General features: G+C 41.4%; 1 protein-coding gene across 6 annotated transcripts in view; it reads left to right on the top strand.

Annotated features, from left to right (window-relative positions):
* Nucleotides 1-18,199, top strand: part of frya (furry homolog a (Drosophila)) — a 190,521-nt gene that overhangs the window by 37,210 nt on the left and 135,112 nt on the right. For 4 of the 6 annotated variants that reach the window (XM_020044499.2, XM_013133157.3, XM_013133153.3 and 1 more), the window contains exons 3-7: nucleotides 10,155-10,208; nucleotides 11,387-11,529; nucleotides 11,693-11,783; nucleotides 13,570-13,649; nucleotides 13,738-13,818. In XM_020044499.2, coding sequence (XP_019900058.2) covers nucleotides 10,155-10,208; nucleotides 11,387-11,529; nucleotides 11,693-11,783; nucleotides 13,570-13,649; nucleotides 13,738-13,818 — 449 coding nt within the window. Of the gene's footprint in view, nucleotides 1-10,154; nucleotides 10,209-11,386; nucleotides 11,530-11,692; nucleotides 11,784-13,536; nucleotides 13,650-13,737; nucleotides 13,819-18,199 lie in introns of all 6 variants that reach the window. The other 2 variants (XM_020044498.2, XM_013133146.3) reach the window with 1 other exon arrangement.

Here is an 18,199-nt window from a genome sequence, read left to right as displayed (position 1 = left end):
GTGGAAATGATTAGAAAATCATTTGAGAGTCACTTGTCATGGTCCATCCTTTCATAAGGATTCGAAACTTGGACTGGTTTGTTCTTAACCGTAGGGTGTGTGGTAACATGGTAAACATGGATCTTGCAACATCACTGTGATACAAAACACATGCAAAGCTACATCTGAATGTCTCAAAAAGAAGAAATTAAGGATTACTGAATTGCCTAGTCAAAGCCAAGATATGAATCTAATTGAAATGCTGTGGTGGGACTTGAAGCGGTACATGCATGCAAGAAAGTCCTTGTACATAATACAGTTGAAGCAATACTGTAGAGTTGGTTCAGAATCCTCCTAGTAAATGTAAAAGACTTATAGTCAGTTACAAGAAACGGTTAGAAGTCATTTCAGCAAAAAGGTGAGCTAAACAGGGTTCATATGGATCTTATGCAATAGTTTACACTTCCCTACTTGTTGTCTCTGTTAAAGAGAAATATTATGCACTGTATGCGGTAAATGAACGAGTCTTGAAGTCCAATTACACTGTAGTGTCACATCACATAGTTATGCATTCCCGGTTGATGAAACCTTAGGCTGCATATAGCTTAGCATTTAGAGCATCTGAACAGTATTCAAATGATGTTAAATCAAATCCCAAACTGGTAATCAAGAAGATTTTTTTGTCCTTTTTGTCCTTGAACAGGAAGGTTCACCCAAATGTATTTTGTAATATGCTCTGGAAATTAGATTATTCTATAGGAGTTGAATGCAAAAGAGAATGGACATTCTCTAGTAGCTGAATTCCCAGATATGACATCACGGTAAACACTGATGAAGAAGTTAAGCTGGGTAGAGTATTGTTCACCCAGCTATTAATTGACGCTGTAACACTTGTTTGACACTGTACATTTTATTGAGGTAATCTGTAGCATTAATATTTAAGGTTTGAATTGGGGAAGCTGATCATTTTGACGATATGGATCGGAAACTCCATTTGAGTCCCCTTGAAACAGCTCATAAAAGAGGTGGGACCATAGTAGTAAATATTAGGGATAGACATTCTGGAGCAACAGGGGCTAGTAACACTTGCCATTCACCCCATGGTATAGTATTACACAGATATTTATATTTATCTGAAACCTTGAAAAAGTGGAATTAGTATTAACATGGTTTTTGTTATCCAGTTCCTTGATCTGGTCACAGGGATGAATGTCAATAGAATAATTATTCTTATTGAGATCCAGAACATGAAATATTGGTTACTTAAACAGACTACCGATATTTATTGCCATGTTTGACACACATTTACGTGTTGTTCTTGTTTGTGTTTAAACAGGAAGAGAAAGACGATGCTTTTGTGGCATTGCAAACCTAGTGTTTCAGTGTTTAGGAGCTGGTGGGCAGAGGTTAAGCAGAGTGACAAGGGTTTCTGAGGGACCTGTTAGTAAACGCCCCATAATTCCACAAGAAAGTGTTAATTACCACTGTGTGAGTGTGTGTATATGTGTGTGTGTTTTTTTCCCTCTCCCAAGTCTTACCGGATTAAATGTCTAGGGGTGACGTAGGTAGGGGTTAAAGTTCTTAAAACAGATTAGAAGCTCTGAGGATTCATCCTGCTGTAAACGTGCATCTCTTGAAATGTGATGATTCTAACCACTCGATTTGCATAACTTATAAATAGTTTGAACTCTAAATTTTGTGGACTAATTAGTTAGTATACCATAGCAATGTCTCTCAGTTGGGTTTAATAACAGTAGGGTTGCATTACGTGTTTACTAATTCCTTGATTTTTTGAGACGAAAACAACATGCAAGTCTTGAATTACTTTTGCAATCAAAATATATCACTTAAATATGCAAATGTTTTTTAATAAACTGATGCCAGGTGTCTTGTAAATTGTTCACTACTCATAAAAGGTTTGGGGTCACTTAGAAATGTCCTTGTTTTCCATGAAAACATACAGTGGGGCAAAAAAGTATTTAGTCAGCCACCAATTGTGCAAGTTCTCCCACTTAAAAAGATGAGAGAGGCCTGTACTTTTCATCATAGGTACACTTCAACTATGAGAGACAAAATGAGAAAAAGAAATCCAGAAAATCACATTGTAGGATTTCTAATGATTTTATTGGTAAATTATGGTGGAAAATAAGTATTTGGTCACCTACAAACAAGCAAGATTTCTGGCTCTCACAGGCCTGTAACTTCTTCTTTAAGAGGCTCCTCTTTCCTCCACTCGTTACCTGTATTAATGGCACCTGTTTGAACTTGTTATCAGTATAAAAGACACCTGTCCACAACCTCAAACAGTCACACTCAAAACTCCACTATGGCCAAGCCCAAAGAGCTGTCAAAGGACACCAGAAACAAAATTGCAGACCTGCACCAGGCTGGGAAGACTGAATCTGCAATAGGTAAGCAGCTTGGTGTGAAGAAATCAACTGTGGGATCAATTATAAGAAAATGGAAGACATACAAGACCACTGATAATCTCCCTCGATCCGGGGCTCCACGCAAGAGCTCACACCATGGGGTCAAAATGATCACAAGAACTACGCCGCCAGGGACTCAAATCCTCTAGTGCCAGACGTGTCCCCCTGCTTAAGCCAGTACATGTCCAGGCCCGTCTGAGGTTTGCTAGAGAGCATTTGGATGGTCCAGAAGAGGATTGGGAGAATGTCATATGGTCAGATGAAACCAACATTTTGGGTAAAAACTCAACTCGTCGTGTTTGGAGGAGAAAGAATGCTGAGTTGCATCGAAAGAACACCATACCTAATGTGAAGCATGGGGGTGGAAACATCATGCTTTGGGGCTGTTTTTCTGCAAAGGGACCAGGACGACTGATCCGTGTAAAGGAAAGAATGAATGGGGTCATGTATCGTGAGATTTTTAGTGAAAACCTCCATCCATCAGCAATGGCATTGAAGATGAAACGTGGCTGGGTCTTTCAGCATGACAATGATCCCGCTCGGGCAACGAAGGAGTGGCTTCATAAGAAGCATTTCAAGGTCCTGGAGTGGCTAAGCCAGTCACCAGATCTCAACCCCATAGAACATCTTTGGAGGGAGTTCAAAGTTTGTGTTGCCCAGCGACAGCCCTAAAACATCACTGCTCTAGAGGAGATCTGCATGGAGGAATGGGCCAAAATACCAGCAACAGTGTGTGAAAACCTTGTGAAGACTTACAAAAAACGTTTGACCTCTGTCATTGCCAACAAAGGCTATATAACAAAGTATTGAGATGAACTTTTGTTATTGACCAAATACTTATTTTCCTCCATAATTTACCAATACATTTGTAAATAATCCTACAATGTGATTTTCTGGATTTCTTTTTCTCATTTTGTCTCTCATAGTTGAAGTGTACCTATGATGAAAATTACAGGCCTCTCTCCTATTTTTAAGTGGGAGAACTTGCACAATTGGTGGCTGACGTTTTTGCCCCACTGTACATGAAATAAGTTGAATAGGAAAAATAGCTAAATGAAAAGCAAATATAGTCACTGACTAGGTTAGAAATAATGATTTTTATTAGAAATAATAACTGTGTCCTTCAGACTGCTTATGTCAAAGAATTCTTCATTTGCAGCAATTACAGCCTTGCAGACCTTTGGCATTCTAGTTGTCAATTTGTTGAGTTTACCTGAAGAGATTTCAACCCCTACTTCCTGAAACACCTCCCACAGGTTTGATTGGCTTGATGGGCACTTCTTACGTACCACTCAGTCAAGCTGCCCCACAACTCAACAGGGTTGAGAACCAGTGACTGTGTTGTCCACTCCATTAAAGATAGAATATCAGCTGACCGCTTCTTCACTAAATGGATAGTGCTTGCATAGATGGAGCTGTGCTTTGTGCTATCGGTTGGTTGTAGTAGGAAATTGGCTCCAATCAAGCACCGTCCACAGGGTATGGCATGTCGGTCATTGCAAAATGGAGTGACAGCCTTCCTTCTTCAAGATCCCTACTACCTTGTACAAATCACCCACTTTACCACCACCAAAGCACCCCAAGACCATCACATTGCCTCCACCATCCTTGACAAGTGGCACTCCTCCAGCATGTTTTCATTTGGTCTGCATCTGATGTATGTTCTTAACCCTTTTTTCCAATCTTCCTCTGTCCATTCTCTGTGGTCTTTTGCCCATCTTAATCTTTTTATTGTCCAATCTGTCTTTTTCTTTGCAACTCTGCCTAGAACTATTTAATGAAGCTGCCAGTTGAGGAACTGTTTCTCAAACTAGACACTCATGTATTTGTCATCTTGTTCATTTATTCACTAGGGCCCAGTCGCCATCATGACAGTCTGCATCTCTAATCACTACGCTATGTTGGGGCTGGCGAGGTGATAACTATGCAGTACCTATAATGAAATGACTTGAACGAGTTGAATATCTAATCACCACGCCATTTGAACTACGCTATGTAAATGAGAGCAATATGTTTGTCGCCGCTGCAGTTCTTCCATTGCAATATAATGCAAAGTTCTACTCTATCCTGAACAAATCTAAAAGCCTAATTTGTTTGGTTCATGGCGAGGATGGAACCCCGGCCACCTGTGCAACAAATAAGAACAGTGGACTGAGCATAAAAACAGTAGACTGAGCATAATAAATTACTAAAGAAAATATGTAATAGATTTGTCCAGTTGAGGGTTGTGTATGTATGTGGGGAATGGGCTATAGTCAGTTTGGTTCCGTGAGCATGTTCATGAGGCCTACTGCTGTAGGTAAAAAACTGTTCTTGTGGCAAGAGGTTTTGGTCCTGATCTCAACCTTCTGCCAGCGGGGAGAGCACTGAATAGTCAATTACCAGGGTGAGAGGGATCAGCCCCAAACATTGCCGCTCGCCTCCACGTTCTGGAGGTATAGGTTGTGTAGAGACAGAAGATTGCAGCCAATCACCCTCTCTGCAGAGCGAAGGATTTCCACTATCATCTCCACTGTCTTTAGGGTGTTGTGCTCCAAGTTCTGACTGCACCAGGACACCAGATGATCAAACTCCCACCTGTAGGCGGACTTGTCTCCATCAGAAATAAGTCTTAGGGTGATGTCATCCGCAAACTTCAGGTGCTTGACAGAGTGGTGACTGGAGGTGCAGCTGTTGGTATACAGAGAGAAGGGGAGGCTGATGGTCAGGGGTTCAGACAAGTGCTTCCCCAGCCTCACATGCTTCCTCCTGTTGGACAGGAAGGACCTGCATGTGGGCTAGGGCACACCTAGTTGGGAGAGCTTGTCTTGGAGCAAAGCGGGAACTATGGTGTTGAATGTGGAGCTGAAGTCCACAACCAGGATTCTGGCATAGGTTCCAGGCGTTTCCAGATGCTGGAGGATAAAGTGAAGAACCATGTTAACTGCGTCGTCCACAGACCTGTTGGCTCTGTATGCAACCTGCAGTGGGTCTAGTAGTGGGTTGTTGATGGTCTTGAGGTGGGAAAGCACAAAATGCTCAAATGACTTCATAACTACAGAGGTTAGGGTGACGGTCACTAAGTCAAAATGAAAACCTGCCAAGCACCAAATGCAGGCAGATTTTATGTTTGGCAAGTAAATCTCCGTCATGAAGGCTATCCGTCACAGTGGCGGTAAATGTTTGTACCTGTACCATGTTTCCCTCTTATAGTTATCAGAGCGGTGCTGCAACAGAAAAATAGAATACTTTATGACATTGTTTTTTTTACCAAGCTTAAAGCATTTTCCATCTCACGTAGTTGACTATCGCACAGGCATCAGAGCAGAACAATAACGTTGTGCACTAGACATTAAAAGTATCAAGCTAGCAAGTGAGGTCAGAGAAATGTAATTAGCTGTGTCTGTGCACATACACATTTGTGTTAAACTGTCAGCAATTGGCTCACATTGATATAAAGTAGGTAACCATCGTCTGAGGGACCACCCAAGGTAAGAAGCTAGGTAGCTAACTGTCACAATTCATTAGCTACAATAGATTGGCTTCATGCCGGGAAAATTGAGAGATTCAGCAGCAACAATAAGACCTCCAGTTTTCGTATTTTGCCTACACAATAAAAGTCTGCGGTGTAACATTATATACATTGGGCAGCAACAATAAGACTTCCATGTTATATACACTCACCTAAAGGATTATTAGGAACACCTGTTCAATTTCTTATTAATGCAATTATCTAATCAACCAATCACAGGGCAGTTGCTTCAATGCATTTAGGTGTGTGGTCCTGGTCAAGACAATCTCCTGAACTCCAAACTGAATGTCAGAATGGGAAAGAAAGGTGATTTAAGCAATTTTGAGCGTGGCATGGTTGTTGGTGCCAGACAGGCCGGTCTGAGTATTTCACAATCTGCTCAGTTACTGGGATTTTCACGCACAACATCCAGAATTGGGGCAGTCCTGTGGGCGAAAATGCCTTGTTGATGCTAGAGGTCAGAGTAGAATGGGCCGACTGATTCAAGCTGATAGAAGAGCAACTTTGACTGAAATAACCACTCATTACAACCGAGGTATGCAACAAAGCATTTGTGAAGCCACAACACGCACAACCTTAAGGCGGATGGGCTACAACAGCAGAAGACCCCACTGGGTACCACTCATCTCCACTACATATAGGAAAAAGAGGCTACAATTTGCACGAGCTCACCATAATTGGACAGTTGAAGACTGGAAGAATGTTGCCTGGTCTGATGAGTCTCGATTTCTGTTGAGACATTCAGATGGTAGAGTCAGAATTTGGCGTAAACAGAATGAGAACATGGATCCATCATGCTTTGTTACCACTGTGCAGGCTGCTGGTGGTGGTGTAATGGTGTGGGGGACGTTTTCTTGGCACACTTTAGGCCCCTTAATGCCAATTGGGCATCGTTTAAATGCCACGGCCTACCTAAGCATTGTTTCTGACCATGTCCATCCCTTTATGACCACCATGTACCCATCCTCTAATGGCTACTTCCAGCAGGATAATGCACCATGTCACAAAGCTCGAATCATTTCAAATTGGTTTCTTGAACATGACAATGAGTTCATTGTACTGAAATGGCCCCCACAGTCACCAGATCTCAACCCAATAGAGCATCTTTGGGATGTGGTGGAACGGGAGCTTCGTGCCCTGGATGCGCGTCCCACAAATCTCCATCAACTACAAGAAGCTATCCTATCAATATGGGCCAACATTTCTAAAGAATGCTTTCAGCACCTTGTTGAATCAATGCCACGTAGAATTAAGGCAGTTCTGAAGGCGAAAGGGGGTCAAACACAGTATTAGTATGGTGTTCCTAATAATCCTTTAGGTGAGTGTATATTGTTTCAAAGGAAAAACTATGTGGCGTAAAATATAAATGAAACCAATTACAATTTGAATAATACATTATATAATGTAAACACCATTATAAGGTGGAGCACATTAAGCAATTGTTAGAGCTTAAGTAAGTTAAAATAGAGAAACTAAAAAAAAAATAAAATAATGTTTTTGCTAATTAGATTTAAAGAGGGATTGTTTTATAAATCTGGGAAGCGATTCATGAACAGTTTTAGACAATTGTTAACTTAGATCAATAGGGAATGATGTTAAGAGAATATTGTCAAATAATGTTACGAAAGTTGACACGGAAGAGCAAAGGTATGAAGGTATTGCAATACATAAACATTTGTATTGTCGCTTAGAAAAATTATGTTTTGTGAGAAATCGAGGTTTGGAGATAAACGAGTTTCAAGAGGCTGGCTACAGTATGATGCTCAGGCTGAGGTGATTGAGATGTTCTGTGTGTGGCCAGTATGCTAAAGATAAAATCCAAAACAACACATTTGTCACCATCCCCACTGTGAAGCATGGTGGTCGCTCACTGATGTTTGGGGGTGTGTGAGCTCTAAAGGCACAGGGAATCTTGTGAAAAGTTATGGCAAGTTGAAGGCAGCATGTTATCAGATAATACTGGCAGACAATTTGCATTCTTCTGCACAAAAGCTGTGCATGGGAAGTTCTTTGGACTTTACAGCACGACAAATACCCTAAGCACAAGGCCAAGTTGACACTCCAGTGGTTGCAGCAGAAAAAGATGAAGGTTCTGGAGTGGCCATCACAGTCTGCTGACCTTAATATCATCGAGCAACTCTGGGGAGATCTCAAACGTGCAGTTCATGGTGATCAGTTGACAGCTCCGCCCCTCTCTTCACCCGAGTGTCCAAGACATACGGCCGCAGGTCAGATAACAGAAATTATAACAAAGTCGATCATCGACCTACGGCCTAGGGTGTCCTGGTGCCATGTGCACTGATGGACACCCTTATGCTTGAACATGGTGTTCGTTATGGACAAACTGTGACTAGCACAGAAGTCCAATAACTGAACACCGCTCGGGTTCAGATCAGGGGGGCGTTCCTCCCAATCACGCCCCTCCAGGTGTCACCGTCGTTGCCCATGTGGGCTTTGAAGTCCCCCAGTAGAACGATAGAGTCCCCAGTCGGAGCACTTTCCAGCACCCCTCCCAGAGACTCCAAGAAGGTCGGGTACTCTGCACTGCCGTTCGGCCCGTAGGCACAAACAACAGTGAGAGACCTATCCCCGACCTGTAGGCGCAGGGAAACGACCCTCTTGTTCACCGGGGTAAACGCCAACACATGGCGGCAGAGCTGGGGTTGGTAGGTGTTCAAATACTTATGTCATGCAATAAAATGCAAATTAATTATAGAAAAATCATACAATGTGATTTTCGGGATTTTCGTTTTAGATTCTGTCTCTCACAGTTCAAGTGTACCTATGATAAAGATTACAGACTTCTACATGCTTTGTAAGTAGGAAAACCTGCCAAATCGGCAGTGTATCAAATAGCTGTTCTCCCCCCTGTACATTACATATTGTTCATAAGCCCAAATGTTAAAGTAGTGAAAAATGACAAATTCAAGCTTAGTCCCCTAAGGGATGCTTTTGCAATGCCTGTTGACTTTTCAATTACATACATATAGCTGTGCCCTGCTTACAGTCTCAGTCAAACACTTAATGACTAAGCTTTGGGTGCAAATATTAGTAAAGGCAATCTATGCTGTTCTGTCTTGCAAAAGGAGACCCAGTACCCTGATACATTTCAAAGGCCACAGTCAGCACAGTCTGGTTGTGGAAAAAGCTGATGCAGCTATTATGCTTTCATAAAGACAAAAAAGTAATGTGAACTTAACTCTTGTGATTTTAATCCTTCAGATATTTTTTAGATTCATACTGTATGTATTTAAATGAGCAATCTGAGAGTATGGCCTAAATCATCGGAATGTACCGCTCCGAAGTGAAGAAGCCTGACACAACGATAAAAGGGCCTTGAGAAAGATAGGGCTGTCATGCGGACTCATATCTCATATTATTTGTTTTGCTTTATATACAAGTGTGTGTAAATTTAAAAGTAAGTTTCACTGGTCAAATGTGATCCAGCAGCTTAGGCTGCTGCCTGCCCAGAGTGTGTACTTCTATAGAATGATACTGAATACTTCCCACTGTTCTTTTTGCAAAAACTCTCTCCTGTATCTTACATTACTTCTCTATACAAATCAACCATAAAAACTGCCTGGTAAAAAAAGTTCCTGGAAAAAGTTTTTTCATCACATTTTTGTTGATGCTGCCCATTTAGACTTTCACATCAAGGTCAAGACACATCATTTACAACCTTGGTGTGTTGACAACATCCATATCCTACAACATCAATCCAGAACACGCATGATTTATTCAAGTCTTGACCATTTTGAGAAATGAAAACCCAGAGCGGTACGGGGAGGTTAGGGGAAGCAGGGGCATTATCCCACTGAGTATAGATTGATGAGAAACATCATTAATGTCCCATCTCTCCTGTTTGCCTGACAGAAGCTGCCCAGACCTCCCATTGACTGATGACTTTTCGCATTAACACTGTGCCCCAAATAATACACTTCTCATTCCCTATATATTTTTCTACTGTTCTTGATCAAAGTATGTACATTTTAGAGGGATTAGGAAGTAGTGCACAGAAATAGGGTGCAGATTAAAACATGCCCTTAGTTATATAATAACCATTAACTGCTAATAACTCCCCTTCCAAAAATACCTAGAACGTCCAGCGTTGAGCCCTGGGATGACAGATGGACAGAATTAGCAGTGCGAAGTTCTTTGTAAGTTCTCCAATGTTATGCATTTCTTTGCCTATAGGGGAAATCTTATTCTATTTTTGTTCTGTTGTGTTCTCATAGGAGAAACCTTTGACCAAGTCACTGCAGAAGGGTGAAGACCCTCAGTTTGACCAGGTAAGAAATGCTACTCATCAATGGACAAGGCTCAAGGTAATACGTCAAAGGTTGGGGTGCCAATTAGGGTTTTCTGGCCTTAGTCCACAGACAAGCGATACACTAGTTTGTTGTATTGAGCCGTCCATCATCAACATTAGTGCTTTTTGGCCAGGGATAACTTACCTCAATCCTCCCCACTAGGCCCGCTTCACCACCAGATCTGTGCTTCTCTAGGTTCCAGTATAGTACAAGCTCTGTGTGGGTGCCATTCAAGTGCACAGAGGCAGGATTCTTCTCCTGTCTCTACTGAATGAAGGTCCACTGTGTTCTCCTGGTCTCAGCAGACTCCACTCCCTTCCTGTGTGCTCGTAGCCCAGACCGAGCCGGCCTGCCTTTCCTTCCTTTCCTCTCCCTCTCCTCCCACAAGAGACCCCTTGGGCACCTTACCCAAGCCGCCCAGGACTCTAGTCTCTCCTCTGCCTGTCCTCCCTTCTCGCTCGTCAGCTGGTAGCGGAGACAGGGCTCGACATGTCACTGTGCCACATAGCTTGGTGCTAAAAAGAGCAGCTAAGATCCCTTCGCTACCTGGGAGGCATTTTCCCTTTTCTGTCTCCTTTCTGTGTCCTCTCCTATCATGTTCTGGAAGTGATGTAAAATGAATTGAACAAAAACATATGACTGGGCAAAAATACTATGAACTAACATTCTATCAGTGCCATCCATTGACAGAATGGATGTTTGAACTGAAGAAACCTAAGGTGCATATTAATTTGTTTCAAATATTACTTTTTGGTGGGAATAATGTTCAGGAACATCACAACCAGAACAAAAATAAAGATGGGAAACACTTTGACCATTAAACTGTGCCCTTTTGCAGTCATGCGCAAAACACAAACCCCAGCTTATTCATGCACACTCAGCTGGCAGACATTCCCATACCTGCTAAAAAATTGATAAAGAGAGTTTTGCAGCAAAAAAAGTATTTTAATCCATAGCACTCTTTAAAATGTCCATCATTCATACTTATAGAAAGGGACTTATGTACATTTCAGAGAAAAACATGCAAACAAACTGAATTAAATGTTTAATGTATCTTATCTGGAATCAAACTATTAATATGTATGTGTATTTTGTTAGTTTCCTGAGGTTTTGACCAACTGACCAATATGAACACATCATTTTGCTTGTTGTTACAGTTGATCAGTGCTATGAGTTCTCTGGCGGAGTACTGCCTCCCATCCATCCTGAGGACACTGTTTGACTGGTACAGAAGACAGAATGGTTTAGAGGACTCAGAGTCACACGAATACAGACCCAGAGCTAACACAAAGTCCAAAAAGTAAGACACACACACACACACACAACGACACATTTTGGTTGATACTTTTCCCATAACATGAACATAATCTGTGACAACATTTCTATTAAGTGGTTTTGTAACACTTCTAATTTAATACATTTGAAGCTATGGTATGTTGTCCAACCATTTTGATGTTTCACAGTGATGAACAGCAGAGAGATTATCTACTTGAAAGGAGGGATTTGGCTGTTGAATACATCTTCTCTCTCGTACTTATAGAAGTTTTAAAACAGGTGATTGATTTACTCCATACAGTACACGTTTACATGTAAAGTTGTGCTCAAAAGTTTGCATACCCTTGGATAATTGGTAATATATGTACCATTTGTAAAGTCTTTTGTAATAGTTGTCTATGAGGCCACTAATTCTTGCAAGTGGTATAGCTGGCCATTCGTCTTGGCAAAGTCTTTGGTCGTCTTGCATGAACGGTAGCTTTGAGATCTCCCCAGGGTGGCTCGATGATATTAAGGTCAGGAGACTGTGATGGCCACTCCAGAACCTTCACCTTTTCCTGCTGTAACCACTGGAGTGTCAACTTGACCTTGTGCTTAGGGTCAATGTCGTGCTGGAAAGTCCAAGAGCGTCCCATGCGCAGCTTTCATGCAGAAAAATGCAAATTGTCTCCCAGAATTTCCTGATAACATGCTGCATTCATCTTGCCATATATTTCCCATGCCTTTATAGCTCACACACCACCAAAACATCAGTGAGCGACCACCATGCTTCACAGTGGGGATGGTATTCTGTTGACAAATGTGTTGTTTCGGCTTTTATCTTTAGCATGCTGGCCACACACAGAACAACTTGTCACCTCAGCCTGAGCATCACACCCCTTTAAACCCTTGAAAATCCCTTTATCTCCAAACCTTGATTTCATCCCCACAGTGGGGATGGTATTCTGTTCTCTATAGGCCTTGTTCACCCCTTTCCGAACATAGCTCTTATGGTTGTGACCATGAAGCTTTTTTGTGGCATTGGTGCAATAAAGGCTTCTTTCTGGCAACTCAACAATGCAGCTTATTTTTGTTCAAGTATCGTCGTATTGTGCTCCTTGAAACAACCACACAGTTTTCCAGAAAAGCCTGTATTTCTCCTTAGGTTACCTATGCGTTTTTCTTTGTATCCCAAACAATTCTTCTGGCAGTTTTGACTGAAATCTTTCTTGGTCTACCTGACCTTGGCTTGATATCAAGAGATCTCCGAATTTTCCACATTTTAATGATTGAACAGTACTGACTGGCATTTGCAAGGCTTTGGATATCTTTTTATATCCTTTTCCATCTTTATGAAGTTCCATTACCTTGTTACACAGGTCTTCTGAGAGTTCCTTTCTGCATCACATGGCTCAGTAACTAGCCTGCTCAGTGCATCCACGTGAGAGCTAACAAACTCATTGACTATTTATACACAGACACAGATTGCAATTTAAAAGCCACAGGTGTGGGAAATTCACCTTTATTTGCCATTTTCACATGTGTGTGTCACCTTGTGTGTCTGTAACAAGGCCAAACATTCAAGGGTATGTAAACTTGTGATCAGGGCCATTTGGGTGATTTCTGTTATCATTATGATTTAAAAAGGAGCCACACTAAACCACTAACACTAAACCCAACTATCACATTTGTTTCTTTCTGTGTTATTTGTTTAGGCAGAGAGGTTCTCTGACCTTTTCTGTACTTGTGTCATGGAAATATTTCTTCGCATACACAGAACAAAGCACTTAAGTGCAAAGTTTGCATACTAAGTATAGGTTTGACAGCTTACATTTTAACAAATCTTTGCCTTCACATAATGGCTTCCCTTACAGAACAAACATTTCTTATGTGCATCCTCAAATGACACTCTATCCCCTTTTTGTGAAATACTTTTGACCAGTTCTGGTTGTTTGGTCAGAGGTAGTTCTGTTGACAGGGAATAGTGTCATTGTCAGATTTATTCCTCTGGCTTGGTATCAAACTTATGACTGGAGTTTTCTGTCTTTAAAAGAATGCTGTCATGACCCCTCCTCTCTTTGACCAGATGCCTCTCCACCCTGTCCTGGACAGTTTGGTCAGTGAAGTCATTAACTTGGCCTTTAAGCACTTTCGATACAAAGAAGGGTAAGTTTAGCTGTGCTTTTATAAGAATTGAATTAAATTGAACTTATTTTCTTGTTTCCTTTTCTAACTCCTGTGTTTTTTTTGTCAGGTACCATGGTCCCAACACTGGTAACATGCATACTGTAGCAGACCTTTATGCAGAAGTAATAGGAATTTTAGCCCAGGCCAAGTAAGTACCAAAGTTCTTCTAGTTATCTGTAAATAATCCATACTGTTACATTGTTGATTCACTCATTCTATTAATTAATTCAATTACATATTCAGTTGTTTGTTTATTTATTAATGAATTCATATATTCATTTATTTATTACATACATTTTCTGTTCATAGGCGTAGTGACTGAACCAAGGTTCCTCGTTAGTAGGCTGTCCTTTCTTGGGTACTAGTTACCTTTATTATATTGTTCTACACTTACAGATATATGGGGCAGCCACGGTCAGTGGCAGACTCAGGCTGTCTCCAGGGCAGGGGAGAAAAAAAGGGCACCAGCAGCATATGGTGGGGCAGCAGCATGCAGACATTTGTGATGCATTTATAGTGAAACCGTTCCAAACGCTGGTTAAGATTTTAAAAAATATATATTTGACTCAGAATTTCACACACACACACACACACACACAAAGTCACTGAGAATGAGCTGTACAATTGAAGTTGGAAGTTTACATACACTTAGGTTGAAGTCATTGAAACTAATGTTTTGGCCACTCCACAGATTTCATGTTAGCAAACTATAGTTTTGGCAAGTTGGTTAAGACATCTACTTTGTGCATGACAAATAGTTTTTCCAACAATTGTTTACAGATAATTTCACCTATACAGTTGTGCTCATATGTTTACATACCCTTGGAGAATTGGTAATATATGTACCATTTATAAAGAAAACTTGAGTGAGCAGGCAAAACACGTCTTTTATTTCTTATGGGATTTACATTCAACTCTAGGTCATAACAGAATGGCACAAAGAAAAAAATGAACTGACCCCTGTTCAAAAGTCTGCATACCCTTAGTTCTTAATACTGTGTATTGCCTCCTTTAGAATCAATGAGAGCGTGCAGTCTTTTGTAATAGTTGTCTATGAGGCCCTGAATGCTTGCAGGTGGCAGAGCTGCCCATTCATCTTGGTAAATTGCCTCCAGGTCATGCAAAGTCTTTGGTCGTCTTGCATGAACCGCACATTTGAGATCTTCCCAGAGTGGCTTGATGATATTAAGGTCAGGAGACTGTGATGGCCACTCCAGGACCGCCACCTTTTCCTGCGGTAACCACTGGAGGGTCAACTTGGCCTTGTGCTTAGGGTAATTGGTAACTGGCATCCCATGGCTCAGTATCTAGCCTGCTCAGTGCATCCACGTGAGAGCTAATAAACTCATTGACTATTTATACACAGACACTAATTGCAATTTAAAAAGCCACAAGTGTAGGAAATTCACCTTTAATTGCCATTTTTACCTGTGTGTGTCACCTTGTGTTTCTGTAACAAGGCCAAACATTCAAGGGTATGTAAACTTGTGATCAGGGCCATTTGGGTGATTTCTGTTATCATTATGATTTAAAAAGGAGCCACACTAAACCACTAACACTAAACCCAACTATCACATTTGTTTCTTTCTGTGTTATTTGTTTAGGCAGAGAGGTTCTCTGACCTTTTCTGTACTTGTGTCATGGAAATATTTCTTCGCATACACAGAACAATGCACTTAAGTGCTAAGTTTCCATACTAAGTATGGGACCACACAGCTGTCATACCGCTCGGGGTGAAGATGCGTTCTGTCTCATAGAGATGAATGTACTTCAGTGCGAAATCCTAAAAGAACTGCAAAGGAACTTGTGAAGATGCTGGAGAAAACAGTTCAAGTATCTATATCCACATTAAAACGAGTCCTATATTGACACTCAGGAAGGAAGAAACCACTGCTCCAAAACAGCCATAAAAAAGCCAGACTGCGTGTTGCAACTACACAAGGGGACAAAGATCTTACTTTTTGGAGAAATGTCCTCTGGTCTGATGCAACTAAAATTCAACTCTTTGGCCATAATGACCATCGATATGTTTGGAGGAAAAAGGGGGAGTCTTGCAAGCCTAAGATCACCATCCCAACCATGAAGCACGGGGGTGGCAGCATCATGTTGTGGGTGTGCTTTGCTGCAGGAGAGACTGGTGCATTTCACAAAATAGATGCCATTATGAGTGAGGAAAATAAGGATATTTTGAAGCAACATCTCAAGACATCAGTCAGGAAGTTATAGCTTAGTCGCAAATGGGTCTTCCAAATGGACAATGACCCCAAGCATACTTCCAAAGTTGTGGCAAAATGGCTTAAGGACTACAAAGTCAAGGTATTAGAGTGGGCATCACAAAGCCCTGACCTCAATTCTATATAACATTTTTGTCCTGAACTGAAAAAGCATGTGCGAGCAAGGAGGCCTACAAACCTGACTCGGTTACACAAGTTCTGTCAGGAGGAAAAGACAAAAAATGACCCACATTATTCTGGAAAGCTTATAGAAGGCTACCTGAAAAGTTAAACTAGTTAAACAATTTCAAGGCAATGCTACCTAATACTTATTGAGCGTATGTAGACTTCTGACCCACTGGGAATGGGATGAAATAAAATAAGCTGAAATATCATTCTCTCTATTATTTACTATTATTCTGACATTTCACATTCTTAAAATAAAGTGGTGATCCTAACTGACCGAAAACAGGGCATTTTTACTAGGATTAAATGTCAGGAATTGTGAACAACTGAGTTTAAATGTATTTGGCTAAGGTATATACAGTATATCATCAAAGTGAGTACACCCCTCACATGTATGCAAATATTTGATTATAACATTTCATGTGACAACACTGAAGAAATTACAATTTGCTACAATGTAAAGTAGTGAGTGTACCGCTTGTATAACAGTGTAAATTTGCTGTCCCCTCAAAATAACTCAACACACAGCCATTAATGTCTAAAACCGCTGGCAACAAAAGTGAGTACACCCAAAAACAGCACACACTAAGTGAAAATGTCCAAACTGGGCTCAAAGTGTCAATATTTTGTGTGGCCACCATTATTGTCCAGCACTGCCTTAACCCCTTTTGGGCATGGAGTTCACCAGAGCTTCACAGGTTGCCACTGGAGTCCTCTTCCACTCCTCCATGACGACATCACGGAGGTGGTGGATGTCAGAGATCTTGTGCTCCTCCACCTTCCATTTGAGGATGCCCCACAGATGCTCAATAGGGTTTAGGTCTGGAGACATGCTTGGCCAGTTCATCACCTTTACCCTCAGCTTCTTTAGCAAGGCAGGAGTCATCTTGGAGGTGTGTTTGGGGTCGTTATCATTCCCTCAATGCTATTTAACCAACCTCACACATTGTAGAGGGATGTGAAGGTTACAGCTTAGACTGCACTAAACACACTGACACCTGAATATTCTAAAGGGGGTGTGGCTGAGTGTGTGTGTGTGTGTGTGTGTGTGTGTGTGTGAGAATTTTATAAAAAATAAAGGGGTACTTCCACTCTCTTTTGGAAACAAAAAACTCATCCAAACAATTTTGACATGTTTTCTTCTTTGTAAATATATGTTTAACTTTTCCATGCTAACTTTTTAACATCTTCATGCTAACGGCTCTAAAAATGTCTGGATGAGTTTATTGGCTACAAATAGAAATGAAATTTAGGTAGAATCATGCTGCCACTGAACTGTTTTTTAAAAGGATATATAAAAACAGGGGGCACCGGGAGGGCATTTTACACAAGAGGCATCCCATGAGGGCACATTGCATGTAGGAGCACATAGACGCCAACAAACCTTCTAGCATGTAGAGCAGCCTATATGGCACTACATCACATTATCTCCATTGGAAGGGCACCCACTAGGACACTTAATCACATTTCCTCACACATAGGGGCACCCATGAGGACACTGCATCACAATTTTCCCACTGGAAGGGCATCCATTAGTGCACTGCATCACAATTTTCCCACTGGAAGGGCATCCATTAGTGCACTGCATCACACTTTCTCCACTGGAAGGGCACCCAGATAGCACATTTCTTTTGCACATATGGGGCACCTTGGAGGACAATTTACTACATTTCCTCACACATAGGGGAACCCATGAGGGCACTGCATCACAATTTCTCCATTGGAAGGGCGCCCATCAGGGCACTGCATCACGTTTTCTCTCATTTTTGGGCACCCTAGAGGACACTTTATCACATTTTCTTGCACACTGTACCACCGTAGAGAGCACTTCATCATGTTTTATCCATCGCAGGGGCATCCTAGAGGGCACTTTGGAAGCATTTCTTCTTACATGGGGCACTCGGGGGGGTGATTGCCCCTCTGTCCCCCCAAGTCCACATGTGGCCACGGTAGCGTCTAATGCTGTTTTAATCAAATGGATGAGAGCACTATTCGGGGGTGGGAATATTTTCTTGTCGTTCAGTGGGGCACCTTTGCTTGATCTCAAACTGTGCCCTACTGGTTCCATTTGAGATGACTAACAATTTAACTTAGGTAACATTGTAATCGGTTGTTGTCAAACTGAGTCGT

The sequence above is a fragment of the Esox lucius genome, chromosome 1 (assembly GCF_011004845.1).
Source record: "Esox lucius isolate fEsoLuc1 chromosome 1, fEsoLuc1.pri, whole genome shotgun sequence".
Lineage (NCBI taxonomy): Eukaryota > Metazoa > Chordata > Actinopteri > Esociformes > Esocidae > Esox > Esox lucius.
Note: the sequence above shows the minus strand (reverse complement) of the source record. Positions and strands in the feature narration are given on the sequence as shown.